This window comes from Semicossyphus pulcher, unplaced genomic scaffold (genome assembly GCF_022749685.1).
Source record: "Semicossyphus pulcher isolate SPU_LCO1_2020_fin unplaced genomic scaffold, fSemPul1.0.p SCAF_20, whole genome shotgun sequence".
Classification (NCBI taxonomy): domain Eukaryota; kingdom Metazoa; phylum Chordata; class Actinopteri; order Labriformes; family Labridae; genus Semicossyphus; species Semicossyphus pulcher.
The window spans coordinates 2530751-2545975 of record NW_027211694.1 but is presented as its reverse complement, the minus strand read 5'-3'; the positions used below and the strand labels follow the sequence as shown (position 1 = coordinate 2545975).

General features: G+C 40.2%; 3 protein-coding genes across 7 annotated transcripts in view; all 3 read right to left on the bottom strand.

Annotated features, from left to right (window-relative positions):
• Positions 1–491: 491 nt before the first annotated feature.
• On the bottom strand, positions 492–3311 carry echdc3 (enoyl CoA hydratase domain containing 3). The gene is made up of 6 exons (XM_069671424.1): positions 3164–3311; positions 2316–2437; positions 2127–2224; positions 1708–1908; positions 1419–1597; positions 492–1118 (listed from the first exon to the last, which is right to left on the bottom strand). The coding sequence occupies exons 1-6, from the start codon at positions 3298–3300 to the stop codon at positions 965–967; spliced, it is 891 nt and encodes a 296-aa protein (XP_069527525.1). The 5' UTR covers positions 3301–3311; the 3' UTR covers positions 492–964.
• Positions 3312–4106: 795 nt separating this feature from the next.
• On the bottom strand, positions 4107–8479 carry kcnj8 (potassium inwardly rectifying channel subfamily J member 8). Its single transcript, XM_069670943.1, has 6 exons — positions 8133–8479; positions 7281–7429; positions 6165–6325; positions 5768–5907; positions 5030–5246; positions 4107–4765 (listed from the first exon to the last, which is right to left on the bottom strand). The coding sequence occupies exons 1-6, from the start codon at positions 8477–8479 to the stop codon at positions 4514–4516; spliced, it is 1266 nt and encodes a 421-aa protein (XP_069527044.1). The 3' UTR covers positions 4107–4513.
• A 4344-nt stretch (positions 8480–12823) lies between these two features.
• Positions 12824–15225, bottom strand: part of abcc9 (ATP-binding cassette, sub-family C (CFTR/MRP), member 9) — a 45020-nt gene continuing 42618 nt past the window's right edge. For all 5 annotated transcript variants that reach the window (XM_069670903.1, XM_069670899.1, XM_069670901.1 and 2 more), the window contains one exon: positions 12824–13181. In XM_069670903.1, the coding sequence (XP_069527004.1) occupies positions 13044–13181 (138 nt within the window). In that variant the 3' untranslated portion in view covers positions 12824–13043. The remainder of the gene's footprint in view (positions 13182–15225) is intronic.

The following is a 15225-nucleotide window of genomic DNA, read 5'->3' as shown; positions in this document are numbered from 1 at the left end:
TGGCTAACCTAGGAAACGTTAGCATAACAAACAGCGCTAGCTTACGGTTTTCTGATTGTTGCTTTTTTATTAAATGTAAAACACCGAGGATCTTAAATAAAACCAGAAGGTCATGAAACAACACTTACCGCTGTCTGGGAAGTTTTTCCAGAGCTCTCACGAACGTGTCCGTCTAACTGGATTTAAAAATGCTTCCGTCCGAAAGTCGGAAAGTTAGTTTTCCACTTCACCGTCAAACAAAGATGGCTGCCGGAAATTACGTACTGTATCACCGCTAAATATAAGTGCAAGGAAAACTTAAATACACGAGATGGGCACATTTTTAATAACAGAAAATAAGACAATTGTAGATAAGTCATAATATTAAAACTAATTATATCTTTGCCATTCAAAAATTACATTACCAATTACATTACCAATTACATTAACATTTAACAACTTTTTATTGAAATATCCTCAAAATTATCAGGATATTAATATAATTATCGACTTAATGAAAGTGTGTGGATAATACAATGATCGATAGCTTTGTTATTGCTTTTGTTTATATAACAGTTTATACATTGTGCTGACATTTTTAACATACAGAAAATTGTGTAGACTTTAACATCCAGAACCCCGGATGTTCAAAATAACTCTTAACAAATTTGAAACAGTATTCATTGAATTTAATTTGATGCAACAACAAAGAGCAGCATTCAATCTCCACTAGCACTATGAGTCCACTATGTTACCTTTGGGTAGTAAAACAGCTTTTAAGGCACACAAATGTTAGGACACATGTCCACGCAAAAATCATCAGGGAAAATGAAGTCAACAAATCAAACTTTAAATTACATATCTACATTTAAACAGCAGCATAGTCCATACAATTATTCCAAACCAGGGACTGAAAACCACTTGTGCGAGTCAGGATAATCACTATTTCAATTAATTGATGTTCAAGATAAAAGCCAACAGTCCATCAGTCGTGGGCTTTTTCTGCTTTATTGCTCCACACTGGTTTGCGTTTCTCTATGAAGGCCCGGATCCCCTCCTGTCCGTCTCTCAGAGCCAGGTTGTCAACCATCACCTTGGAGGCGGTTGCATATGCCGAGTCTCGTCCTTGAGCCATTTGTCTTTAGGGGAAACAAAAGAGGGGGGAAGACGAGACGTGAAGGGAAAGGTTTCAAAAGGATTTCACATAAGGATGTTTATTATTATTGAAAAAGAGTAGTATTTGCTAAAAACTTGATAGAATAATTTCTCGGGGAAAAATGTCACTAAAAAACAAGTATTATGTCTTACTGATGGTTAAATTCTACATAATGGTTATTGGGTTTTATTTAAAGAGTCTCTTGACTATAAATAACACTCAAAAAGCTCAAGAAAAAGGTTCAAAGAGGTCCAAAGAGAATCTATACTCTGTAAAAACCTACCTTTGGAAGGTGGCCTTGCCAAGAGCTACAACAGGTCTGCTGGTCTGACACACCCGCTGGGCGATGGCCAATGTCTCTTCCTCTAGTCGTTCTTCTGGCACCACCTTACTGACCAGACCATGCAGCAAAGCATTATGGGCTGAGATGGGAGCTCCTGTTAAAAGCATCTCCATTGCAACCTTATAAAAAAAGAAGGAGCAAATGTATATATCAATAAGGGACTGATACTGGATTTTTGTTAGCTGTTGCCAATATTAATATCAATAAAGTAAAAAAAATCATCTCATACCTTCCTCGGCACAGCTCTGCCGATGGCCACCGCCGGCGTTGAGCAGAACAGACCTACGTTCACACCTGGCGTAGCGAAGGTGGACTTCTCTGTCACCACTGCTACGTCACAGCTGGCAACAAGCTGGCAACCAGCTGCTGTGGCAACACCGTTCACCATGGCGATCACTGGAACAGGTATGTCTTGTATCAGAGTCATCACCTGAAGTACGTGAGCAAAACCCAGTGAGCTTTAGCTAGCACTCTTTACATCATCTAAATTTATTGTTCGATTGGATTAATTGAATACTCAGACAATGCAGATAAATTGATAAAGAATGGAAATTATAGTTACATGCTGCTCTAAATTATGACAATGTTAAAGAGGGAAGAGAGGGAGAAGGAGCAAAAGACAGAAGATGTAGAAACAAAGAATCTCACCTCTGCACAGGTGTGAAACACCTTTGTGTGATACTCTCTGCCCTGAGTAGACGTCAGCTCCTTCAAGTCGTGTCCAGAGGAAAACACTGGACCTTTGGCTGACACACACACACACAAACAAATTTTAAGGTCAGACCATCATTTTTATTTTCTTATCACATAAACTCACAATAAATATGATATGAATACCTGATATGATAATAACTCTGAGATCGTTACTGTCGACATCTGTTAGGATGTTTTCTCTGAGAGACTCCAGCATGGACAGAGACAGAGCATTCCTCTTCTTGGGGTTGTTCAATATAATTCTCCTGGAGGAAGAAAAAGAAACATTTACATATTATAGTGGCAATTTATATATAGAAGCATACGTTTTAGTTTTCTACAGAAAGTCTCTATTAAAGTGATATTACAGTAAAATAATCTGGTTCATCATTTTTCATGTGGCTACATTTCTTTATAATGCAGAAAGAACAGTGATTATCTGTTACATAACCATTGTGACAATGTACACAACAAATACAGTAGCTAATAAAATAACTTCAAACAGAATACTACCACAGAAATTCCCATTAGATGGATGGATTTATCATCCAAGGTTCAGTTAAAAGATCTAGCACAACTTTACAATCTAACTTGTATAACCGCTATTTAAACAAAAAACTAATTTATTTTTAAAATTCAATTAATAACTTTATCATTATTCCATTAATTATGAGCACAGTTGCCTGTATTAGATAATCGACTTTTTTCCCCCTTCTATGACCCCTCATGTGTTCCGTAGTTCCTCACACTGTTTACCTAACTGTACTAGTGAGTCATGAAACGTGAGATCCAAATGTCTCATTCTATAACAAAAATATGATTTTCAAAGGAATAATACGTAAGCCGAATTCACCTTTAGGCTTAAGCATGTGCAGGGAAATACTGTATGTACCAATGCAAGGTGCTGTTAGTGTTAAACTCTGTTTTCTCTCAATAAATCTACCTGAGAGCACCTGTGAATAACACACGACGGACACATTTCGTTACTGCACCTGATTCCGTTGTTTTGTTGCCTCACCGTCAGCGGCTCCTGTTCCGTCTGAGAGTAAAAACGACGCCCAGAAAGCAGTGTTGGTGTCCTGCTGAGCTGAAATACACCCACAGCTCTGCACAGTAAAGTTCTCGCCATGTTTACCTTCACCTTCCCACTCTCACTTCCGGGTGCGATGACGTCACGTAGTACGTAAAAATAGACGCGTAAATCGAAATCCCAAAACAGTCAGAAATACGGACATTTCGATAATTTTTTTATTGGAAAATCAAACGTACAGTTACAAAATAAACCTTTATATTATATGTTTTAAAATTAAAATGTTAGGCCTAATTTCCAAACTCTGTTAGTGCTTACTTAGAGAGGTTGTGTGGCATATGACAAATGTCTGGTCGGATTTTCGTTTCTGTGTAACGACGAAATTTCTAAAGCCGATTGTTCTTCATCAAATATAAGGCTATATTTTGGTGCAGGTGCTTTACTACTAAAGGTGCATTTATTCTCAAATAGGGCTGGGCAATATGATAATATATATATCGTTAAAACGATGTCTAGGAAATGTGTTTTACTATATTGTCTCTGTCGTGATGTCACAAAACCAGCGATTGAACTGCTTTACGTTCTAATCCTTGCACGTGAGGGAGGCGCTGTTTATTAAAATGGACATTAAAGTGCAGAACAGGACTCAAGTTTGTCAAGTATTTAATTCACACAGGATTATTCAAAAATAGGCTTTAACATGTGGTTATTTCATAAAGAGTAATTATTTTTTAAATTACCAGAAAACATGATATATCAGGATATATATCGTTATCGAGATATTAAAAAATCTTATATCATGATATCAGATTTTGGCCATATCGCCCAGCCCTATTCTCAAACAACACAACTGACAGAATAAAGTGAAAGAAATCATGTACAGTACACTGATTGAGCTGAGTGACCACTACCAGAAGTTAAACTGTGATTTTAATACAAAAGAAAATTTGTCCTGTTAAAAAAAAAAATAGGCAAAAAGACCCAAAGTTTGTAATTATTGCTTTGATGATAATAGATAAAAAAATCTTTGTCTTTGTTTTTTGGTCGCTCTATCTGTGCAGAAAAGTTCTTTACAGGGTTAAACGTGTGCCTACCTGTATTTTATCTACAATGATAATAATAAGAATAACAATAATAATCATAACCTTTATAATAAACTTTAACATTTGCAGTAAAAGTGTTGGGATACAAGTCTAGATAAGGCAGGAAAGAGAGATAAAATGAGTCCCATCAGAGCAGGAGAAACACCAACACCCATAATCCTCCGTCCCACCAGGAGGAGCAGGGCGGCCAGCAGGAGGCCGGCCTCATGTCAGGTGACGGCGTTCATGTTCTGGCCTCCCTCTGTCGGGGTGAAGAACTGGACTTTGGACGCCACGAGCGTCGTGTTGTTCCTGCGCAGGCTGCCGCTGCTTCCTCCGCCTTTACGCATGGAGTTGTTGCGTCGCATGGAGTTACGCTTCCTCAGAGAGTTCTGGTGCGACAGCTCGCTCTTCTGCAAAGTCTGGATTAAGATGGACGGCTTCTCGTCCAGTTCTTTGGCGCTGCAGCGCGGCGTCGCTACCTTGGAGAGCAACAACGAAACATGAAGTCAAGTGGAAATGTCTCCTAGCAAATAATAACCACATTTCAACTGGACTTATGAGCAATAAACTACATAAAAGCAGGTTTTGTTTATTACAAACCTCAGCTAACCAGCTAGCTAAAGTAAACAGAAACAGTAGCTGCTAACGTCTAAGCTAAATTCTAAATAAAATGTTAAATAAAAAAGCTTCAGAAGTATTTTTAGTTAGCCGTGTAGCTGAAGATTAGTTTACTAAAATCTCACCTTGACTGTGTTACCAAACTTGGAGTAGTCCACAGAGTACACGCCCTCCTCCTCTGTTACTATGGGAACGAAGCGGTGACCCCACTGGATCTCCTCGGAGACGTAGGAGGTCCGTGCCTGTGTGGTGATCCCCGTCGTCTCTACGACTCCCTCAAGGATGACGATCACCTCCAGGTCGCTGCACTGCAGCTCCATGGCCGACAGGTCGTACAGCGGGCTGAGCGCGGGGACGACACAGTCACAAACACGTAAATGCACTTTCTTAGATTTCCCTGATGGGACGACTATGTTTGTTTATTGGTCGGAGACGATTTATTATACATCTACCAACCAAATACTTACAGAATATTATACTCTGTTATTTTATTTTGAAAATCCTGAACACCTTTGAGTATAGGGCTGAGAAACAAACTGTTTTGGCAGCACTCATGATTACTTGGTTTTGCTGAAAAGGGTTAAAAGTTAATGCTTAATAACTCTGTTTTAAAGGCATATTAACTATTTATCGAATCATTTATTTATTTATTTATAAATTTGGACGTTTTTAATCTCGATAGTGTTCGTCCAGCAGATGGAGGCAGTGAGTTAGACATATAAAATCCAATGTTAAGTGCTGCTCAATATCAGTGTGAGGACTGACATGCGACCCAACCTCAAAGTGCCTTTTTGTGACCCCCTAAATGAGTGTTATTTTCGTCCTTTTGGTCTCGATTAACTTCAACCGCATAACTCTCGCACCTGTTCTTGTCGATGATGTGGCAGATGATGAGCGGGGCGAGCAGGAACAGACTGTTGCTGGCCAAAGCGCTCTCCGTCTGGACGTCGATCTGATGGATGGGGATCACCTCCCCCTCGGGAGTGGTCGTCTTCCTCACCACCTGCAGATGATACGTGGTCCTGTTTAGTTATCAGTTAACATAAATTGTATTTGTGCACATTTTATTTTATTTTATTATTTTATTCAGCAAGAGGTTGCTGAATAAAATAAGAAAGACGACCACCAAAACATTCAGCAACAAATAGAATCTGCTGTCCAATAAACCGTAGATTTGATTTATGATCTGCTGATCCCTCTTTCCTCTATAAAACTACAGTCCAGACAATAAAAGCGGAGAGTACAAACTAGTATAAACACCTGTAGTCTGACGGTCGCTCCTATTATCATGCTCTTCCTGAGATCCCCGATTCGGATCATAAAACACAGACGGTTGTTTCTGACGGCGATCACAGCGTGACGGCTGAAGATCAACGTCTCTGCTCGACGGTTCGACTGAGCCGTCTTCATGAAGATACAACCTGAGGAGAGGAAGAAACTGTTACTTGTACTTTTTTCTACGCTATTGTATTTATGCTTTTACTTCAAGGTAATAAGGCAAGCAAACGTGTATTAATCACTTTTCTAAACGTGTGGACGGATGTAAATGAAAATGGTTTGGGTTGCCTCTAACCACCTGTGGACTGATTTGTATGTGAAGGACTCGGGAAGGTTTTGGCGGGAAAATCCAAAGGATTTCCCAACTCTTCTCCGCTAACCTGTGTTGCCAGATGTGCCACAACTATCATATTTATACGATATTTTTACCCTCTGTACGATATACGATCAATAAAGCCAAAAAAGGCTGAATGTACCATAATTTTGCCCTTTAAAAGAAACCCACAATAACAGTTTAGCGATGCATCTTTCCCGATGATATTACTGTATGTTCAGTCTGGCAACACCGCTAACATCCACAAACAACTGGCGCCCACCTTAACACTAAGTTCCAAACAAAGCCAAAAAGTTTTACTTCGTGAAGCTCACCTGGTCAAACTGGAATGTGGGGAACCTTCGTTTGGTTTGTTAGATCATGAGCCTAAGCGCTAACATGGGTACATTTCTAGCTAGCTAGCTAGCTAAGGTATCAAAATGCTATCCTGTGTTAACATCCCTATTTTTGCAGACGCTAATTTAGCTAACATGTTTTCATATTACTCAGCTACAGCTAACACTAAGAAGCAACCAACGTTAGCTTTGTCAATCACACATACTAATTGCTAGCTACTTAATTTAGCTTTCTGGTTTTCTTTGTATAACATCAGCTAAATAGTCCAGGCGTGAATAAATTGGCTATATTTTTGTTTGCTAATGACTATTTTAAGCTAACGTTACAAAGCCACCAACACCTGATCCTTTCAGCACAGCCAAGTTATAACTAGCTGTCTTATTCTTTTCCTTTAATTCCTTTGAAGTTAAGAACTCTCTAAGTCTCACCCAGCATGACAGCATTGATTATAAGTCCGATGATGTTCTGCATGATGAGGACGGTGATCGCAGTCGGACACTGCTCTGTTATCATTCGTCCTCCGAAGCCGATGGTCACCTGAACCTCGATGGAGAACAGGAAGGCCGACGTGAACGACCTGAAGAAAGAGAGTTTCAAAGATCTTCAGCCGTGGTTTGTTTCAATTAAAGTAAATGTAAGATTTAAAAAAAACAGAATCCTTTTAGTTTCAGGCATGGACATTTTTTCGACCCCATTTAAGGCATAATTTTGTTTACATTAGTTATGAGAATAAGCAATAATATATGAGTAAAAAGTACGATGTTTCTCTTTTAGATGTAGTAAAGTATCCAAAATGGAAATAGCTTTCAAGCTACTGAGGCACGATTACCTCACAATTTGGCTTGAGTAAATGGTTTTTTGAGATACTTTCCACTTCTGTGGGTAGTTACCTGAGGGAGAGGTGGCTGAGAAAACGTAAATAGGAAAGATAGATGAAGGAAGAAAGGAAGGAAGGAAAAGAGGAAGGATGAGAGGGAGGTGCCAAACTCTGCTTTTTCCTTTTGCAAACTTAACTTTATTTCCCCAGATATAAAGAGAGCCAAAGCTCCCTGACTTCCTGTCATAAATATCCGTCTCCCCCTCTCCTCCTCTTCCTCTATGGAATTTAAAAATGGAGGAATTGGAGGAGGAGGAGAAGAAGGAGGAGGGTGGTTGGATGGATGGAAAGAGGAGAAAGACACAACTTTATGTTAAAAGTCTCATCAAAAACACTTTAACAAACTAAATTAGACTCTTTAATTCTATCCCAATAACTTCACAGTGGTTTGTATGTTTCTTACTTGACGTCGGTGACGCAGTGTGCCCCGCTCTGCTGGTCCGTGTGCAGGTCTCCGTGCGCAAACGCCACCAGCCACCAGGTCATGGCGAACAGCAGCCAGCTGCTGACGAACGTCGTGGTGAATATGACGAGCGTGAAGCGCCATTTCAGGTCCACCAGCGTGGTGAACACGTCCTGCAGAAATCTGCCCTGCTCGCGGATGTTCTTGTGCGCCAAGTTGCACGAGCCGTTCTTGGCGATGAAGCGCGCTTTGTTGACGCGGTCCCTAAACACCGGCTTGCGGGGCATCCGGGAGGCGAGCCCCGGAAGACCGAACTCCTCCGGGATGATGCTTTTTCTCGCCAACATCTTCTACAGCAGCTGTCCTTGATTATGGAAGAAAAAAGCGTTAAATAAACGTTTCAGTCCGCGCTCAGTGCGTCTTTACGCGCGGATCCAACATGTCCACCTGCAGGAAAACTCTTCTCCTTCTGAGGACATGCGGGAACGTTTCGGTGCGCGCCGCCTCTGCTCAGCTGCTCCTCTGAGGGCTGGGACGGTCTCCTCTCTGCTTATTGACGTAGTCCAGCTTCCAGAGTCCAGACCCGCTCAGACCAGGGTGCTGCTGCCCTCAAGGACGCTTCAGGGACCGTCGGAAAACACTACATTTGAACTAGAATTAATCTTTAAAACATAAAAAGTCTTACTTATGCCTCCTGTGAAATGTGAATAAAGTTTCCAGAGCTCAGTCAATGATTAAACAATTTAGTTAAAATTTCAAGACAATAAAGTTTTGTTATTTTGGGCTTTTACACATTTGCACATTACTCTTAAACTTCAAATAAGTTTTAACATGTAGGCAAACATATCACAGCATAGCCTCTAGTGTACGATACAGGTTTAAATCAAATATAGGGCTTTTAATATAATCCTTTATTGATCCACAGGGGGGAAATTCGGAACTTATCGAACTATACAGAATACACTATTAGCTGTCTATGAATAAACTTGTTTTTATGCTGCAATGTCGTTTTTGCATCCAAACAATTGTAATAATTAAATATATACACAGACTAGGGTTAAATTAGGAGCTGTTTAAAGCAGTAAAAAATATCGCAATTTCTTTTGTTTAACGATGAAATATTTATTAAACACACTTTAAAATAAACACATATTTCCTGATAAATACTGGAGCGTGTTGAGCCTTTAATATTCAGTATTTCCCGGCTTTTAATTTGAAAGTGTTCTATTTGCTAAGATCTACAGATGTGAGACTTGGCCACCAGGGGGCGCTGTTGAGCAATATATTCTTCATTGGGTGAAGTGTGCTGCAGAAAGAAAAAGCTCACGTCACTCAAAATCTTTTTATTGTCATTTCAAGTGTAAAAAAAATCAGGCACACATAATAACACTTTGATATATATGCTTTTAAAAAGTCTTGGATATACAGAATGTACACGTACATACACGTTAAGTTTAAAAACCCTAAATTGACCTATAAATCTGGTATCTAAGTTGCATTCATTAACAGTCAAATGTGCATTCATGAGAGCGGATTAACTGTCTGTGTGTTGGTTGTAACGATCATATGCAAAAGTAATACTTTAGTGTGTTAGCGTTAGTTTGTTCCTCCAAAGATGGGAAAGAGAAATATCTCAAATTTGGTGAAATTAGTGCGAACATGTTTCCTGCCTTTCAATGAAAGAGTGAAAAATAAAGAAGAAAAGAAAACAGAGTCCATCTTTTCTCTGTTTTGGTTTGAGATGCAAAGCGTTCAGTTTGTACGGCCGCAGTCTGCAGGATCTGTGCACAGACGAGCACAGAAGCTGCACGGAAACACACACACACACACACATGCAGTAAACTAAACACGAGATTTATCAAACACTTGTAGCCAAGATAAAAAAAACAAAAACAAATTAAAGGCAGCTGAATCAGAATCAAAGAACAGGATAAAAAACGACGAGCAGTTTAAAAGAGAAAGATGTAGATGAGAGAGATGCAGAGACAACTGATCTGGAAATATGCAGACAGAGGCACTACAATCACTCTCTGTTCAGATGTTATATATACACAGAATGAGCATCAGAGGGAAAACCAACGTGGAAACTTGTTGAGATGAAACATCTGCAAGTGAAATAATTAGAAAGAAATTCCTGCAGAAGAATCTATTTGGCATTTAGTCTGTACAGTACAAAGTCATTTCAAAATCTCATTTCAAAGTATCTGAAGAATAAAAACAAGTACAGTTGATTACAACAAAATAACAAAGAGGGACAATAGCACCGCTTCCAGAGAGAGATGGGACGAGTGACTTCAGTTTCAAAGAGCTGAACTGTGACTCCAAAGTGTAAAAATGTAAAGAGAACAGAACATTAGTAAAGTAAGAGAGACTATTGTATCTCTTTAAATAACACAACAAAGAGTCGGTCTAGACCTGCTCTTTCTGTAAAGTGTCTCGAGATAACTCTGGTTATGATTTGGCGCTATACAAATAAAATTTGACTGATTTGATTTGATTATTGTAAACTGATATCTTCACAGCTAACAGGAACAGTTTGGCAATGACTGGTGGACTTTAGGGTCGACAACTTCTTGTCCTCTGGCTGTTTGATCTCTGAAATGCTCTTCTCCTCGAATTAAAGGAGCAGTCAGTCAAAGCTGGTGTTCTCTGCAATCGATAGAAGCAATAATATTTGAAACTGGCGCCATAGCTGTGGAGAAAGTCGTACAAACAGCTCGTGGTTTCGCCCATTCGACATTCCTACAAAACCCAGCATGCATTGCGCCCCTCCCTCTGAAAGGAACGGCCCAGCGAGAGACGCTGGAGTGAAATACTACCGTTTTCGCTGCAGGCAACGGCTCAGAGCGGGACAATATCTGAAACATGACGAGAATATACCGGTTGATTGTCTGAAACATCTTCAGGTCTGCAGTCTACATTTCAAACCTGACGATTTTGAACGAGACATGACATCGGAGGCGGGCATCCTAGACCGAGGAAGTGTAGTTTATCGAGCTCCCTGGTTTTCCAGGGGACATTGGAGAAGCAGATAGCGTCCTCCAAAGGCACCGAGCGAAATTGCATTTTCTTCCTACCATAATGGCGTTAGCTCCCCATGATAGCATGATAGGACTGAGGTTGAAAACCGGCGAACTGGCCCTTTAACAATTAAGGAAAACGTTAAAAATAAAAAAAAATGTGTGCCTTGTTTTGAACATTTTAAATATTCACGCTTTTTTTTTCTTTTTTTTCTTTTTTGGCGGCAAAAAACAAAAACCCTTGGAGATCAGAAGTTGGGAATTTCAGCTCGGGAATTCCAACCTCTGACTTTGAGTTAAACGCAGCGTTCAGGGCAAAAGATCTTAAGATCTTTATAGCTGCTGAGTGCTACGTTTACTTCACTAGCTAGAGGCTTACTTTTGTCTTTAAAGAAAACTAGAGCAGTTTGGTGCAGGAAACCTAAAAAAAATATCATTATTAGAAATAATTTAATGCAGCGGTAAATTTGAGCTTTGAATAACACTTTGAATCCTCTCAGCCACGAGATCCTGTTCTTCTCCAGGATCAAACAACTTTCCGCTGTTTCTCTTCAGGATCTTAGAAATCACTCTGAGTCCACATGAAACATCTCTGGAGTGATTGGCAGCTCGTGCCTGGCGTCTATTGTCCCCGAGGATAATACGTTCAGCAAAGCATGACTGCAGACAGACAGCGGGTTCGCCGGCCTCAGGCTGAGCCGGGACACCCTACAGTGTTTGCACTAGTGGAGGATAGAAATACGACTGATAGAACAAAGTGTTTCAATTCATGCAGCCTAACACCTCTTCTGTTGTTCACTTGATTTGTAAATCACAAACATAAAAAGAGAAACATTTGCTTTATTGGATGCAGCGTGTTGTTGCCGTCATTGCTTGGAAAATCCCCGTCGAGCCCTGCAGGTCGACCTGCTTGTGGAGTCGGATTGTGAGGTCTGGCGCCTCCTCTTCTCGGTGTCACAAGCTGCAGAAGAGTTTCTAAACAGACTCCAAAAAAAAGCAGAAAATCCTCCGATGTTGGTCTCCTTTGTCGGACTTGTTCAGGAGGGGAATCGCTGCAAAAACCTTTAAATCCACATATTGGATTAGGGAACAAGGGGCACAAACCTGTTCTCTTACTTCTGACATGTAGTGAAAGCAGCCTCACACAGCTCCAAAGACTCAATGTTCTATCAGTATAACTTCTATGGCAGAACACGCCTCAGAACGGTTGCACGTCGTACACCAGGTTCAAAGATATTCGTACAAAAAGTTCTGCACGATGCACTGATGTTTGCGGAGCGCAGAATCTCCGGCCGAAGCCAACATCCAGTGATTGTAAAAGGATTGTACATATAAGCTTTCCTTCCTTATTATTGCATAATACAAGTGCTAAAGAGTGATAAAACTAATGTAAAGTGTTGTGCATAGATTTAAAATGTAAAAATGTGGCGAAGAAAATTCAACAAAATGATTAAAGACTTTAAAATTTCTAACTTTTAAAAATGATCCAAAGAGGAGCCAAGAAACAGATCGAGGGGCACAAAAAATATACTTTTTGGGGGGTTTTCTAATCTAACTTTGTGCTGCTAATCAATAATATTTCCATTGATTAACAGATTTAAAACTCTCTTGATATCTATATCTATTTATACCCGATATGTGAAGTTTGTTTCTAGAGGAAATGTCTTTTAAAAAAGGCTCTATTTATCGGCTGAATGATTCAAGTACGTTTCAAATATCAACAGGTGTTTGATGTTTCTGGATCTGATTTCTCTTCCTTTAAAAACACATAGACGCTTCTTGGCGCAGTGTCGTCGTGTCACAGACGTCTCTCCGCCTCGTTAAGAAAAAAGTTCTACATAAAAAAGGACCAACTGATGAGTCTGTCGGTTGACGTCGGCGCGCTGACCGCCTACATGTCAGCCTTGACGAATGAAGCGAACATCCCGTCCTCCTGCTCCAAAAGAGTCTCGGGTTTGTCGTACTCCAAAATGTTCCCTCGCTTCATCACGATGACCAGATCGGCTGTGAGGATGGTGTGGACGCGGTGCTGCAAACACAGAAACAACAACGATTAGGTTCTGGAAACGCGGAGCAGACTCTTTCACGGTCGTGTGATGGGACATTCAACTCTTCAGGCTTGGAGACAAATAAACTGATGGTTTCAGGATTAAACGGCCTCTTTATTCCTCTAAAGTCCTCTATAAAAGTTCTAAAATAAAAACTTGATGACTTTCCCGTTGGTGCTTTCTCATGTGACATTTTTCTTTTGGTACCAAAGGAAATCAGGGCTGAAGGCGATGACTAGACAACACGTTACTGAACAAAATGCCCATTGAAAAGCAACCATGGATCAATTTGCAATTTCACATGCAACACATGCACACACCACGTTTCCTCATGCACATTTGGATTCTGTATCTTGTGGCTCTCTTGTTTATCTCGATTCAAACCTCACCTTTCCTTCATCTTCTACGTTTCGAAGGAGAACACTCCAAAATGCTCCTCGAAAATGCTTTTAATGGACTTTTATCTTGTGTTGACATTATTTATAGAGGTTTGCTTTATAACCTGCCTCCTAAACATGCAGCAGGAAGAAGGAAAAAGGGTCATTTGAGGTCCAGAACTGTCTAGATGAAAGAGGATTCAATCTTCGTTTGTTTGCAGATGATGGTGCCCTTTCTGTTTGAGGTCACTTGAGATTCAAGGCTAAGTTTGAAACTGCTTGGATGAGGCTCAGCAGCATTTACCCAGGGTAAAAGATTTGGTAAAGGACAATTGTATGCAGTAAAGTTGGACATTGGGGCCATTGTCGATCAAAGGGGGCTTGAGACACAAAGCAAAGCTCTCGATTCATCAGCTAGTATTTGGTTAGCCTTTATACATTATGATTAGCCAACTGACCAGTTGGGAGAATGCTTTGGAGTTGCAGCATACCAGGGACCACCCCGATATCCATAGACAAAGCTAAGAAAGGAGAAGGAAAATCGCTTTGGATCAGCACCAAATTTCATCATGCAAATTTGGATTGTATATCTTTAAGATCTCTTGTTTAAGTCTTTCAGAACGTCGTCTTTCTCTGTCTCCAAAGAACGCTCCAAACTGCTTCCTAAAACACTACAAAGGGACTTTTATCTTTTGGGTAAACTTTTATAAATTTGTGCTAAAGAAAGGGGAAACTAAATATGCCAAAGTCCAGACAAAGTCCAGATCAAAAACAATAGGACGGTATCCGCTTGTTTGCAGACGATGTTGCCCTCTCCGTTTCAGGCAGCCTGTGATTTCAGGCTGAATTTGACACCACTGGGACTGGGAAGATTTAAAATGCAGTCTCTTAGAAGAAAGCTTTATTTGTTTAATTCAAAATAAATTCTAAATTGGAGGGAAATAAGGGTTTTAGCCAGTCAATCTGTCAATCCTGTCTGTGGTTTCCAGTGTCGAGTCAAATGAAGTAGGGATGGATATTGGACGATAAAGGTTCAAAAGGGGCATTAAAGCAAAATCACGATTCATCAGCTGATATTTTGTTTGTCTTTACATGTGAAGTTAAGTCAGTTGACCAACTGGGAGAATGCTACTGGTTCCCAGTATGCCAGGGACCAGGATACCCACAAGGGAAGCCACTATGGGTCAGCTGGTAATATCCAAGCAGGCATCACACCAAATGTCATCATGCAAATTGGGATTATACGTCTTGATGACCTCAGATTTATCTCTTCCAAAAGCCTGCCTTTCCTTCGTCTTCTCTCGCTCGAAAGAGCACTCCCCAATGCTTCTTAAAAACACTATGAAGGGACTTTCACCTTCAGGCACCGTATTGATAATAGGCGTGGAAAATACAAGGTAACTCATGATGCGATACAATACGCGATACGTGGCCCACGATAACGATAATATCACGATACAGGATTCTGCAATGATTGATATATTGCAAGACAATCCTAAAATTATACTTCACAATATCGGACTTCTTCAGCCAATTAATTTGTGTTCACGTTGCCCTCGTTCATGTCATAAGCACCACCGCAAGGAGTCCTGAAGTAGTGACACTGTGAGTCAAAATCGCATGAAAATATAGATATTTGCGCCAATCG

What these genes read in the sequence shown, in the direction of transcription:
- echdc3 (XM_069671424.1), bottom strand. Translation starts at nt 3,300, where the DNA reads ATGGCGAGAACTTTACTGTGCAGAGCTGTGGGTGTATTTCAGCTCAGC. An exon ending in GCAGAGCTGTGCCGAGGAAG is followed by an intron (nt 1,598 to 1,707) that starts GTATGAGATGAT and finishes TTTTTTTATAAG; the next exon opens with GTTGCAATGGAGATGCTTTT. An exon ending in GGCAAGGCCACCTTCCAAAG is followed by an intron (nt 1,119 to 1,418) that starts GTAGGTTTTTAC and finishes TTTCCCCTAAAG; the next exon opens with ACAAATGGCTCAAGGACGAG.
- kcnj8 (XM_069670943.1), bottom strand. Translation starts at nt 8,479, where the DNA reads ATGTTGGCGAGAAAAAGCATCATCCCGGAGGAGTTCGGTCTTCCGGGG. An exon ending in GAGCGACCGTCAGACTACAG is followed by an intron (nt 5,908 to 6,164) that starts GTGTTTATACTA and finishes TATCATCTGCAG; the next exon opens with GTGGTGAGGAAGACGACCAC. An exon ending in CACATCATCGACAAGAACAG is followed by an intron (nt 5,247 to 5,767) that starts GTGCGAGAGTTA and finishes CCCCGCGCTCAG; the next exon opens with CCCGCTGTACGACCTGTCGG.